At 41.7% G+C, this 13,654-nt stretch overlaps 1 protein-coding gene across 8 annotated transcripts in view; it reads left to right on the top strand.

Annotated features, from left to right (window-relative positions):
- The window catches only part of SH3GL3 (SH3 domain containing GRB2 like 3, endophilin A3), a 137,159-nt gene that overhangs the window by 74,412 nt on the left and 49,093 nt on the right, over window positions 1-13,654 (top strand). For 4 of the 8 annotated variants that reach the window (XM_045448589.1, XM_045448587.1, XM_045448586.1 and 1 more), the window contains exon 2: window positions 11,120-11,188. The exons of 1 other annotated variant lie outside the window; for it this stretch is intronic. In XM_045448589.1, the coding sequence (XP_045304545.1) occupies window positions 11,120-11,188 (69 nt within the window). Of the gene's footprint in view, window positions 1-11,119; window positions 11,189-13,654 lie in introns of those variants that run through there. 3 more of the 8 variants (XM_045448592.1, XM_045448591.1, XM_045448590.1) reach the window with 3 other exon arrangements.

Genomic DNA, 13,654 nt, shown 5'->3' with positions numbered 1-13,654 from the left:
TGACTCTTGATTTCAGCTCGGGTCATGGTCTCACTGTTCATGGGTTCGAGCCTTGTGTCAAGCGCCCTCCTCCCCTCTCAAGATAAATAAATAAACTTTAAGAAAAAAAGAAAAGAAAACCACCTTTATTCTGCCCTGTTTGCTGTAGTATTCTCCATATGTAAATTAAATTGTTCAAGTCGAGTCAATCTAACTGGTGTTTTTTTTTTTTGTGTGTTTTATGGGTTGCAGAGAGATGTATAGAAAAATTAAAATATTTGGAATCATTTATTTATAGTTTTAGTTTTGTAAGGTTTTCCTTTATACATTGAAGCTATGTGATTAAATGCATACAGATTTAGGATTCTTATTTCTTAATTTTGGATTGACCTTGTATCATTTAAAATTTTTTTTTAATATTTATTATTTATTTTTGAGAGAAAGAGACAGAGCACAAGTGGGGGAGGGGCAGAGAGAGAGGGAGACACAGAATCCAAAGCAGGCTCCAGGCTCTGAGCTGTCAGCACAGAGCCCGACGCGGGGCTCGAACTCACGGACCACGAGATCATGACCTGAGCTGAAGTTGGACGTTTAACCAAGTGAGCCACCCAGGCACCCCTACTTTTTATCATGTTTTAATGTCCTTCTTTATTCTAGTAATAATGTTTCTTGTCTAAAAGTATATTTTATATGTTAGTATGAGTTTCTCAGTTTTTTTGTTGTAGATGTTAGTGTGTGATATAGTCCATCTCTTTATTTTCTTATTGTGTCATTATGTTTAATGCGCATCTCTTATTGACAGAAAATAGTATAGTTGAGTATTTTATGATCTTGGCTGATGCTTTTTATTTTTTATTTGAAATATTTAGTCCATATACATTTAAAGTAATTACTGACATTTTTGCATTAAATCTATTTTTTTATTTGTCCCGTTTATTCTTGTTTCTTCATTTCTCATTTTTTAAGCTTTCTTTTGAATTAATCATTCTTATCATTCCGTTTTATTCTCTAGTATCTTGCCTGTTATATATTTATGATTATTTAAAAGCAACCCTAGAGATTACAACATGCATTTTTTATGTGGTGGAGTCTTTCTTAAATTAGTGCCTTAAAACATCCAAGCAACAAAAGACCCAGTAACAATTTATCTCTACCTCTTTAGTGGTGGCTTTTGTGTCATTGTTTTCATGTTTTAAAATTTTAGATATGTTTAAAACCTCACAAGATACTTGTTTTAAGTTTTCAGTATTCATATCGATTCATCTTTCTGGTTCTCTTCATTTCTTGCCTTATTTCCTTGTTTCCATCAGGGATATTTTTCTTTTATTTGAAGAACTCCCTTGAGTGCTTCTTTTGGTGTGTGTCTGGGTCTGCCAATGAGAAATTGTCTCACTTTTGTCTGAATATTTTTATTTATTATTATTTTGTTAAGGTTTTTTTAAATGCTTATTTTTGAGAGAGAAAGACAGAGACAGTGTGAGCAGAGAGGGGCAGAGAGAGAGGGAGACACAGAATCCGAAGCAGGCTCCAGGCTTCGAGCTGTCGGCACACAGCCCGATGCGGGGCTCAAACTCACAAACCACAAGATCGTGATCTGAGGCATAGTCGGATGCGCAACTGACTGAGCCACCCAGGCACCCTCTTGTCTGAATGTTTTTAAAATGTTGCCTTCGTTTATGAAGGGTATATTCACCGAGAATGGCATTTTAAGTTGACAGATGATTTCCGTCAACATGAAAAGATGTGATTTCATTGTCTTGTGGCCGCGCTGTGTGACCATTGTCAGCGCACAATCTTTTTGTTGCTTTTTTGGTGCATTTTTTTTTTTTTCTTTAAGTTTTCCTGTCTTTGGTCTTTGGTAAAAGACTTGTTCGGGGTATGTTTTTCTTCATATTTATCCTGCCTGAGAGTCATAGAAGAGCTTTAATTTGGAGCTGGATGTCTTTTGACAACATATATTGAGTAATTCTTGGCCATCTTCTCTTCAAATATTGCCTCTTCTCAATTATTCTGTCCTCTCATTCTAGAAATCAAAAATACACATATGTTAGGTGTTTCCACTGTGTGTTCTATGTTTATAATATTTTTTTTTTGGTGTTTTTAATCGTCTTTCTCTTTATGTTTCAATTTCGATACTTCCCAGTGGTTTATCTTCCAGTGCCCATGTGCTCTCTTTGTCAGCATCTAATTGTTATTAAAGTTTGCTGTGGAACTCTGAATTTCAGTTATTGAATTCTTCAACTACAGTTTTCATTTGTTCTCTTGAAATGTTTTGCAGTGGTATTTTACATTGTCATCTATTTTTAAACTTAGTTTAAGGGGCATCTGGCTGGCTCAGTTGGTAGAGCATGTGATGCTTGGTCTTGGGGTTGTGGGCTCAAGCCCCATGTTGGGCACAGAGGTTACATCAAAAAGACATAAAGAAAATTTAGTTTCAGATTTTGTTGTTGTTGTTGAGTCACCTGGTATACCAGATGGGTTTCTTAAATTATTATTTTAATGCCAGACACCTGTGTGCAAAGACTTGGCAGCAATTTAGGTGATGTCTCCCCCCAGGGAGGATTTAGTTTTATTCTGACAAATAACAAGGGGAAAGGCAGTGCTGAACTCCAGTTTTGTCTCTTGATCACTGTGATTCTGCAGAAATCTCTGCTTAGATGTTTAGCCTTCTAGCAGCCTCCTCGCACTGGTATCTTAGCATCCTGCCTCGCATATGTGCAGCCTAGGAATTGTCAGAAACCTCTAAAGGAAGTTGCATGTAAACTGTCGTGTTCACTTCTTTATGGTCCTGGGATTTTGGCCTCTTAATGTCCTGGTTTCCTTGGTTACAGTGCACTCCAGTTTTCCTCTCCCCAGCCTAGGGAGACTTCTGCAAGTTCTAGGCTGGTGCTTTCTGTTCAGCTGGTATGTTCTGTGTTGTCAGGCAGACATTTTTCCAGAAGGAAAAAGCAGCTGTAAATGTCTGACTCTTCCCAGTGCATTTCTCTTCCTCAGATCCTGACTGCCTTGTTTGCTGTCTGAAACCTTCAGAGATTAAAAAAAGAATTAATTTTGAAATAATTTAGACTCAGAAAAGTTACAAAACCAGTACAGAGAGCTCGCGTATACCCTTTTCTCGTCTTCCCCTGATATTAAACTTACAAATAACAGTTCGTCATTGAGTGACGCCATAGTTTCCAAGCTGATAAAAGCAGAGCATGACTGCTAATTGTTTGAAAGAAAAAATAAAGGGAGCTAGAGGACAGGGTGACAATTTGGTGCAGGGCTTCTCCGAGTAGATTTCTCAGAAATCTTCTCTGAGATTTTTCCTTGTAAGAGACATCTCCCGTGACCAAACGAAGGTGGAGAATGCTACCTCTTCTATGCCCCTCCCCTCCATGGAAATCCATGATGCCATTTTCATTTTAAAGTCTGTGGAGGGGCGCCTGGGTGGCGCAGTCGGTTAAGCGTCCGACTTCAGCCAGGTCACGATCTCGCGGTCCGTGAGTTCGAGCCCCGCGTTGGGCTCTGGGTTGATGGCTCAGAGCCTGGAGCCTGTTTCCGATTCTGTGTCTCCCTCTCTCTCTGCCCCTCCCCCGTTCATGCTCTGTCTCTCTCTGTCCCAAAAATAAATAAACGTTGAAAAAAAAAATTAAAAAAAAAAAAAAAGTCTGTGGAAAATGTTTTGGTGCAGAAATCTGCCAGTTCTGTTTATCCCAGCATTTCCAAACTAACATGACCAAGGAGTTCTTCTTTTGCTGTGCACAGCCAGTGTTTTGTGGCCCACAAACTAGAAAGTCCTGTCCTGGGGAAGTTTCTAATTTATCCTGAGGTATAAATTTGCTTTTTTACATTTTCTCCTAGGTTCTGGCTTTCTCGCTGTTTAATTTCTTGCTTCATTAAAGGGAAGAAGATGGAGAAGCCAAGGTTTCTTTGAAAACAGACACTTGCACAAGAAGGCGGCCAAGGCTGTGTTGACATTTACCACTAAAACCCCAGCGCACCTAGCTGAAAAACCAAATGCAAAAGCTTTGTGCTTCCCCAATACGCTTCTCTTACATCAGTGCTGTTGCGGTCTCTGAAAACGCCTTTTGTTTTCCGATCGTCGATGAAATTGGAGGCTACCCAGAAGTAGAGGGCCAGTGAGGGTTCTCTCTGTTGCACGGAGGCACCGCGAGACAGGCCTCGTTTCCGGCATGATCTTTTTCACTGGGGCAAGACTGCATGGGCCACACTGACTTGGCCACACGACTGTATTTTAAATTTGCAGCTTCTATCTGGCGAGCCCGGGTCAGACGCGACGTTTGCGATGGGGACGCTGAATAGGTGAGGGCCGTTGGTGTTTGAAGTTGAAGAAGGTAGTTGGGAGAGTTTCGGAGTCGAAGTTTGACACTCTTCCCTAGTCTGCCTAGTCTGCCCCTCGTGTGGGCATCCCTTGTGATCCCCACATGGAATCTCCCCGTCCGCCCTCTGGTGGCTCTCCAGAGCCCTTCTCCTGTGGGCCACTGGCATGATCTTCCCGGATGAAAGGCGGACCTGTTTGTACCACTCACCTGCTTGAGCGTCTCCACGGCCCGCGTGTGCGTTCGTGTTCTCCTGGGGTCAGTCTTTCGTATCAGTTACCCTTGTTGATTGCTGTTTCCCAAATGTCTTGTGTCTGAGCTTATGCTGTTCTCTCTGCCAGAAATGCCACTCCTTCTCTGGTCTCCTGGGGTGCACACCATGTATCCTTCTAGGCTCTGTTCTTGGCACCTTCTCGTCCATATGACTTGCCTCCTCTGTCTGAGTTCTAATAGCAAATTCCGCATCGGTGTTAAAGGAGGGTACTTCCCTCGTTGTGTTCTGGCCATCGGCTTCTGCTTCGCAGTGGCCCGTGAGCTCTGGCCTGGAGAGTGATCTTTGTATCTCTACCGCATGGATGTAGTCAGTGGACTTTCAGATATTTGTTGAATTGGATTGAATGGCATCGTGTCAGTTTGAGATGTTAAGCTGAAGTGGTTTTTTTTGTTTTAATGAATTTAAAGTGATATGCTGATTTCTAAGTACTGACTTTGCTGTCTTCCCACACAGGTTTTGATGGATACGATTTTCATTGTTAAATAGTTTTTGAAATTTCTTCTAGGGCTTCCTCTTTTTTTTTTTTTTTTTTAAATGTTTATATTTGAGACAGACACAGAGAGAGAGCATAAGCAGGGGAGGGGCAGAGAGAGAGAGGGAGACACAGAATCCGAAGTGAGTTCCAGGCTCTGAGCTGTCAGCACAAAGCCTGATGTGGGGCTTGAACCCATGAACTGTGAGATCATGACCTGAGCCAAAGTCGGACGCTCAACGTACTGAGCCCCCCAGGCACCCCCGATCTGTCAGTTTTCTGGTAGAGTGGTGGTGAAATCTGTGATTGTGGACTTCACTGTTTTCTCTCAGTTTCTGCATTACTAGGTTTTTGAAGCTCTGCTGTTGGGTGCATCATTATTATAACAGAATTTTGGTGGAATGTCCCTTCTATTATTAGATCAATTCTCTATCCCTACTGATGTTTTGCCTTAAAGTCTTTTTTGTCTGATGCTATTGTTATCAGCTTTTTTAAAAATCAGTATTTCCCTAGTAGGTGTAATTTATCTCCTTATTTCCAGTTTTATTTTAGGTGTCTCTCTTAGAAGCTACATGTAGTTGGATTTAAAAAATCTACTCTGGGGGTGCCCGGGGGTGCCTGGCTGGCTCACTCAGAAAAGCATGTGACCCTTGATCTTGGGGTTGTGAGTTTGAGCACCACATTGGCTGTAGAGATTACTAAAAAAAAAAACAAAAAGAAAATTAAAAAAAAAAATCCACTCTGTCAATTAATCCTTTAACATTTTCAATTTCATCATTTACGTAGATAATAATTACTGATGTGTGTGGACTTATTACTGTCTTATATTGTGGTTTCCATTTGTCATCCCTTTCGTTCTTCTCCCCCCACCCCCGCTTTGCCAACCTTTTTTTTTTTTCTTGTTTTGTTTTATTTTGTTTGCCTGGATTGGAAAAACTCGATTTTCCACCAGCGTGCTAGTGTGCGTGCTGTGTTGTAACACGCCTAGCATACATAACATATACGTGCATTATTGTTTTATACTTTTAGTCGTCACCATTAATTATGTAACCCAGACAATTCTTCTCTATTATTTCAGCAATGTTCAAGTTTGTCCGTTTCCCACCTTCGCCTGAACACGGGAGAAACACTCTAGTGCTCAGAGTATCCACTCAACACCCTCCTTCCCATCTTGTTATTACTTAAGGTTGTAATTTTACCCTTTTATAAACTCATATATTTGTTTTTATATATTTGTTTTAAGTAACAGTTGAGGGAGACCCAAAATTCTGGATTTTTTAGATTTCTAAACACCTTTGAAACTGATCTCTGGTATCTGCTGTTGCTGAAGAGAAATCTGCTGTTAATTTTCTTGTGGTTTTATTCTCCTGTGGGAGTTTTAGAATTTTTTATTCTTGAAATCTCAACATGTGAATTAATACCTTGCTTAGCACTTGAATGTACTTCCAAACTGTGGGCTCATACCTTCCCTCAGTTGTACACAAGAAACCCCTCCCCCTGGGGCGCCTGGGTGGCGCAGTCGGTTAAGCGTCCGACTTCAGCCAGGTCACGATCTCGCGGTCCGTGAGTTCGAGCCCCGCGTCAGGCTCTGGGCTGATGGCTCAGAGCCTGGAGCCTGTTTCCGATTCTGCGTCTCCCTCTCTCTCTGCCCCTCCCCCGTTCATGCTCTGTCTCTCTCTGTCCCAAAAATAAATAAACGTTGAAAAAAAAATTAAAAAAAAAAAAAGAAACCCCTCCCCCAAAAAAAACCCCAAAAACAGAGCTATTAACTCTTAAAATACTAAGTCCCCTATATTCTGTCCTTTTTTCTGGAGTGCCTGTCAGTTATAGCTCATCCTCTAAACTGTTTAACTGATATTTCATATTAAAAAAAAAACCCTCTTTTTTTGCTTTAAATGTTTTTGTTCTTTCAGTATGTTCCTTAGTAATATTTTCTAGTTTACCGGTTCTTTCTCCAACTGTGCCCAGTCTGGAGTTGATTCCAGTTATTAGGATTTTTCATTTTCATTTTTGTGTGTGTTTTATTTCCAAGGTTTCTAAATTTTAATAGCAATTAAAAAAATTTCCCTTTTGTGTAATTATTTGCCTTTTATTCATAGAGGTTATTCCTTCATTTATCATATTGATAATATCCTAAGCATACATATAAAGTTTCTGTCCTATTGTTTCAGAAGGTTATTTTCACCAGAAGTGAATTCATGTTGCAATCTGTGATTTTGTTGGCTTTCTTACTTGGTCTTGCATTTAGTCATGTGCCTTGGAATTTAGATTTCTGGGATTAATTTTTATTGGGGAGGATGTTTTTTCTCTTTAAAAAAATTTTAAAATTGTTTACTTATTTGAAAAAAAATTTTTTTAATGTTTATTTATTTTTGAGACAGAGAGAGACAGAGCATGAGCAGGGGAGGGGCAGAGAGAGAGGGAGACACAGCATGGGAAGCAGGCTCCAGGCTCTGAGCTGTCAGCACAGAGCCCGACGCGGGGCTTGAACTCACAGACTGTTGAGATCGTGACCTGAGCTGAAGTCGGAGGCTTAACTGACTGAGCCACCCAGGCGCCCCACTGTGTACTTATTTTTGAGAGAGAAAGACAGACAGACACACACACCATATGAGCGGGGGAGGGGCAGAGAGAGAGGGAGACAGAATCCGAAGCAGGCTCCAGGCTCTGCACCATCAGCAAAGAACCCAACACAGGGCTCGAACTCACGAACCGCGAGATCAACCTGAGCTGAAGCTGGATGCTTAACTGACTGAGACACCTAGGCACCGCTTCCAAAGGGGTATTTTAAAACAGGGATCTTACACGTGGGCTTCTGCAGAGGGGAGGGTTTCAGTAGCCGTTAGAAATTACAGGCAACTGAATCAGTCGGTTTTTTGCTATGTAACAAACCACCTTAAACCATAGCGACTTACAATGAAAAACCATTGATTCACAATTTTGTGGGTTGGTACTTTGGGCGGGGCTCACTGGGCTGCAGGGCTCACTGAGCCCAGCTGCTTACTCATCTGTTGGTGGTGAGCTGCCGGGTGAGCTCAAGGCCTGGTGCTCTGAGATGAGTCACCTTGGAGGGTCATCTCTGCTCAGAGTGGGCATTCATCCTCCAACATGGTAGCTCAGGCTAATTCATGTGGGGATGGTTACAGTGGACCTCAGAGGGTAAAGTGTCTACACAGATACTTTGTAGCTATAAAGTATTTATAAGACCTGAACTCAGTACTCTCACAGTGTTGCTTGCATTCTGTTCTATTGATCAAAGTTAGTCCCTGGGGAGAAAAATAGACTGGTGTCCTAGTGGGAGGAGCGGCAAGGCATTGTGGCCATTTTTGCAATTTACCATGCAACAAAATGAGTGTTCCCCCCGCGCCCCCCCCCCGGGGTGTGGTTGTATAATTTTCATTAGATTCTCAGAATATCACCTCCAAAATTAAGAACTAATATTTTAAATTATTTCACATCCTATTTTGGCTCAGGTTGTGATCTCACGGTTTGTGAGTTTGAGTTCGAGCCCCGTGTAGGGTTCTGTGCTGACGGCTCGGAGATTCTGTGTCTCCCTCTCTCTCTGCCCCTCCCCTACTCACACTCAGTCTCTCTCTCTTCTCTCTCAAAAACATTAAAACATTAAAAAAATTAAAAAAATTAAAAAATTTCACTATTTTTTAATGTTTATTTTTGAGAAAGAGACAGCGTGTGAGCAGGGGAGGAGGGGTAGAGAGAGGAGACACAGGATCTGAAGCAGGCCCCAGGCTCCCAGCTGTCGGCACAGAGCCCGATGTGGGGCTGGAGCTCACGAGCCGTGAGATCATGACCTGAGCCGAAGTCGGACGCTCAACCGACTGAGCCGCCCAGGCGCCCCAAAATGATTTCACTATTGAACAAAAAGATATTTGGGGGACCTAATTGATGGATACTTCCATGTAAAGACCTTTGTGTATAGCAGTGGGATTACCTGTTGTTCCTGTTGAAGCTTATACCTTGTATGGAGGCCTTAGGACAGTCCTCTCTGGCTTCTAGACAGAGCCTGAAAAACCAGAACTATTGTCTAGTGTATCAGCCAGCTTCTGTCGAGTAACAAAGCATTCCAGTGTTTAGCGTCAGACCACCACCATTTATTCGACTCATGTTTCCACGGGTGAGCGGATTAGGCCGGGGGCTCTCTCATGTGCCTGCAGTCCCTTGTCCCTTGCAGGTCAACCAGGGGCTCTGGTCCTGGAGAGTGACTGGTTGTCCTGATGGGGGTGTTTGGGCCACGTATCTCTCACCACCCAGCAAATCAGCCCAGGCCTGAATTCACTTGGGGGCAGCAGGGTTTCAAGAGAATGACTGAAAGCGTGCAGAGTCTGCTAAGGCCTGGCCTTCCGTCTGTGGTTCAGAACAAGCATCAAGTCCGGCCCGGAATCGCTCGAGGGTAGACAGACTCCAGCTCTGGCCAGGAGGAACTACAGAGATCTAGCGACGAAGAGATAAAGAATCGTGGCCACTCTGGTCATCTCCCCCGTCTCCTCTCAATTCTCTCTCACCTCACATTTAAGCTAGATTCTCTACACCTGGATTCCTCCTAGTGACTAGTAATTCTGTGTTTGCGATAGTTGTGGAAATAGTAGCAGAAAGGCACTTACATTGAAAAGAACCTGCAATTTTTTTTTTTATTAATTGATGCTAACCGCCCCCCCTTGCCACTGGTTTTTATGTTCATATAAGTATTTTATTTTATTTATTTATTTTTTAATGTTTATTTTATTTTTGAGAGAGAGAGAGTGTGAGTGGGGTAGGGCAGAGAGAGAGAGAGAGAGAGAGAGAGAGAGAGAGAGAGAGAGACACAGAATCTGAAGCAGGCTCCAGGCTCTGAGCTGTCAGCCCAGAGCCCGACGTGGGGCTCGAACCCACGGACCGCGAGATCGTGACCTGAGCCGAAGTCGGACGTTTAACCGACGGAGCCACCCAGGCGTCCCACACATAAATACTTTAAACATGTAAACAAATTATGTTGATGCGATTTTCTAAAGAAAACGATGTACTTTCCCCTTCCAGTCCTCTTCGTGTTCTCTGATGCAACCCACTCTGCAGCCAGAGCTGCTTTGCTCAAGGTTTCTCTACACCGTGTTTGATAAGGGATCTTCAGGGACTTCTCAGCCAGACCTCTTAGCTTGGCATTTGAGAATTTGTGTGATCTGGCCTCTCTCCCTTTCAGCTTTTATTTCCCCCCATTCTCCCTCGATCGCTATTCATTATAGTTAAGGCGAAGGACGCGTTTGCCCTGCGCAGTGACTCCTAAGCGTCCAGAGACCTTTTGCGGTCGTCAGTGTGTGGGTGCCTGTGCGCTACTGACATTTAGTGGGTGGAGGCCAGGGATGATGTTCAACATCCCACAGGGCACAGGACAGCCTCCCACAACAAAGGATTATCTAGTCTAAATATCAGAGTGGCAAGGTGGCAAAACCCCATCCTACACGTTGCTGTCTCGGGGGGGTTTTCTAAGATGTCTCATGCTGTAAGCAAGGCTCCTTCGGTGTTGCCTATGGAAATGTCCCTTATCCTTAAATGGGCAGCTCAAATGCCAAGCCTTGTAGGAAACAGGTCCTGGGTGGGTCCTGGGTGTCTCCCCGCCTCCCCTCCACTGCAGGCTCTCAGAATCATGTCTCTGAACCACTGAAATGTCTATTACTTGGTGTGTTGACAATCATTTGTACCCGGCACTATTTTGCTCGTATTTTTCCTCCCTTATATTGTAATCGAGTGTGTGTTTATTAACTCTTCTGCTGTGCTCTGGGTTCCCGGATGATAAGGATCTTATTTATCTGTGTTTCTGCTGGAGCACCTTCCATGTGCTTTACATACAGTAGTTGCATAATTAATACCTGTTGCGCAGGTGAAAAATGTGTATCTTCCCATGTCCTTTGACAGGGTTACTCCTTCCAACGATTTTCTTAAAGGACTTGGTAAAAAAAAAATGCAATGAGCTGAATGGAAGTTTTTTGTTGTTGTTGTTGTTGGTTTTGCTGGTAATAATTTGAGTCAGAAATTGTGGTAACAAATTATCATACAACGCAATTACTTTGTTTATTTCTGCAGCTATTTAGCGAAAAAATAAGTGGCGTTGAAGGAACGAAACTAGATGACGAATTTCTTGACATGGAGAGGGTAAGAGAGCACGCTGTTAATGTCAACTGTATTACAAACTTGATTTTCACTGTGATATGAGATGTACTGATACTGTAAAGGATATTAGAGCGGCAGCCAGGGATGTAAAGACCCACTAAGGTGGCGATGGGATATGGGTAGTTGGTGCCCTCTAGTGGACAAAAGTCGGAATGCTCAAAAGACGGTCAATTTTGGCAAACCATTATTGCAAGGAAAAGACCGTAGTAATTGTGATGATTTTGATGATCTATCCTAGAAAATCAAAATATATTTCTGGGACGAGACCATTCAAATACATAAAGATTGATACACCCATGTGGTATACCAGATTCTGACTCTGTTCCCATGTGTTGTAGTAGCTGTATAACAAATAACATTGATCTGGGTTCTGAGAACTGGCAGCGTGAACTTGGATAAGCTTTTTCCTCTTTTCTGACCAGTGACACAGGTGGATAATGTGTGCCCTGCTTGCCTTACATGGATTTGGGGATAATTATGCCTAAAAATTAATGAAAAATATGAAAGCACCTAGGAAACATGATGAGCTTGTCACAGAAATGATTGTAACAGTCTCCAAAGGACAACTGTAGAGTCTGTGTCCTTTAACCTGTTTCCTGGTCAGCTGTGTGGAATAGCTCGCGTGGAGGTAGAACTGGGACCACTGATAGTTCAGCTTCCTCAGTTTCCTTCCCCTTCGTCTTGGGCCCTTTAACCGTAGCCTTGGTTTAATAATTAGACTCCCCAGATGAGAGAGGGCAGAGAGAAAGCAGAACATCCACCTTCAAGTGTAACATCAAGGATACGGGAGATTGAAGGTTGTAGAGCTATCAGCAGGTACAGGGGAAGAAGTCCAAGCCCAGGCTGTGGCTTGGGAGCTTCCTATCTTCCGGATACCTGGCCCTGGCCAGACTGTCTTCCAGGAAGCTCCTTACTTTCTGGATGAGCACTGCTAAGTTTCTAGAAGTGTTAGCACCTTGAGAGGAAAAAGCACGTTTTGTTTTGCTTTTGAAAAACATAATTTCTAAAAACTAAAAAACATGGAAATAGTTTAACATCGTTGGCCTACCTGAAATGACTTTTAAAAATCCCTTGGTATGTAAAGATATTATAGGTAACTTTATTACTAAGAAAATGATTCAGTTTAAATGTTAAATTTATAAACACATTTTAGCAATTTCAGTTTCAGTTGATGGACTGAGATCTCTCTTGTTTACTTCCTTTCCCTCCTAAAGCCCCAATGAATGACAGAAGAAATATAAAAGTAATATCTATTTATTTCCTTACAGCAGTGAAAAGCAGGGAAATATCTAACATGTGACCAGACGTTTTAAGGACTTTCTGGAAGAGATGAGTTAGATGGTATCAGATCCACCTAAAACATGACATGGAAATGACAAAGGAATGGAGATATTTCTTGACAAATCCTAAGCACACAGAAGTAGAGGACGAATAGTAATGTCAAAGTAAAATTTGATGCAAAAAACACTAAATAGAAAAGGTTATAGAAAAGTTATTAAAAAGATGCAGTCATGCAGTCTATCAGGAAATTGTAATGGTTATGAATCATTATGCACCATATAACATGGCATCTAAATACGTAAGGCAAAAGTTGTCCAAAATACATGGAAAATTGACAAAGTCCAGAGTAGAAGATTTCGCACACCTCTCATAAAATAAGAGAGTAAGTTGACAATAGTAGATTGGCTCATAGATGATTAGTACAAAATATGATTAATAACTTTGTTTATAAATAGATACAGACCTCAAGTTGAGAATCTGTATTCTTTTTAAGTCCATTTAGAACAATTAAAATAGTCAGTCATACGTTAGGCTCCAGAAAAACTAAAAAAATTACAAGGAAGGTATACTTTCCCAATTCTGGATGTTTGGAAATTGAAAAACACGTGATTATTCTTAGTTGAAAGAGGAAATGACAAGTAAAATCAAAGTTCATTTGGTCATGAGAGACCAAATTCTGTATGTTAGAACCTGCGGTATATGGCTACATCTTACGTACATTTAATAGAAAATACATGTTTGAAGGAAATGAATAAATCATTTAAGCCAGGAAGCTAGGAAAATAACAGCAAATGAAATCACTCTAGGTGGAAGGACAGAATTGTAGAGATCAATAAAATAGGAAACAATAACGACAAAACCAGGCACTATTTTGTTTTCAAAAAGCCACCTCTACCAAGTGTGACTAAGGAGCACAAACACATTACATAAGGAGTAAGAAGGAGATAATGACAGCTATGGATTCTTTTTAAAAAAATTTAAAAATAAACCAGCATTGCTAGCAGCCCTCTAGCTGAGGCTGAGGTCCGGGATAGTCCGTGGCAGAGGATTTGGGGCACCAACATTTGAAGGAAATTCCAGATTTAATCAGCCAACAGAGATGCCTTCACACCAGGTAGACATCACAAAAATAATTTTTACCTCTGTACTCCCACCTGTCTGTCACGA

This window comes from Leopardus geoffroyi, chromosome B3 (assembly GCF_018350155.1).
Source record: "Leopardus geoffroyi isolate Oge1 chromosome B3, O.geoffroyi_Oge1_pat1.0, whole genome shotgun sequence".
Classification (NCBI taxonomy): Eukaryota; Metazoa; Chordata; class Mammalia; order Carnivora; family Felidae; genus Leopardus; species Leopardus geoffroyi.
Note: the sequence above shows the minus strand (reverse complement) of the source record. Positions and strands in the feature narration are given on the sequence as shown.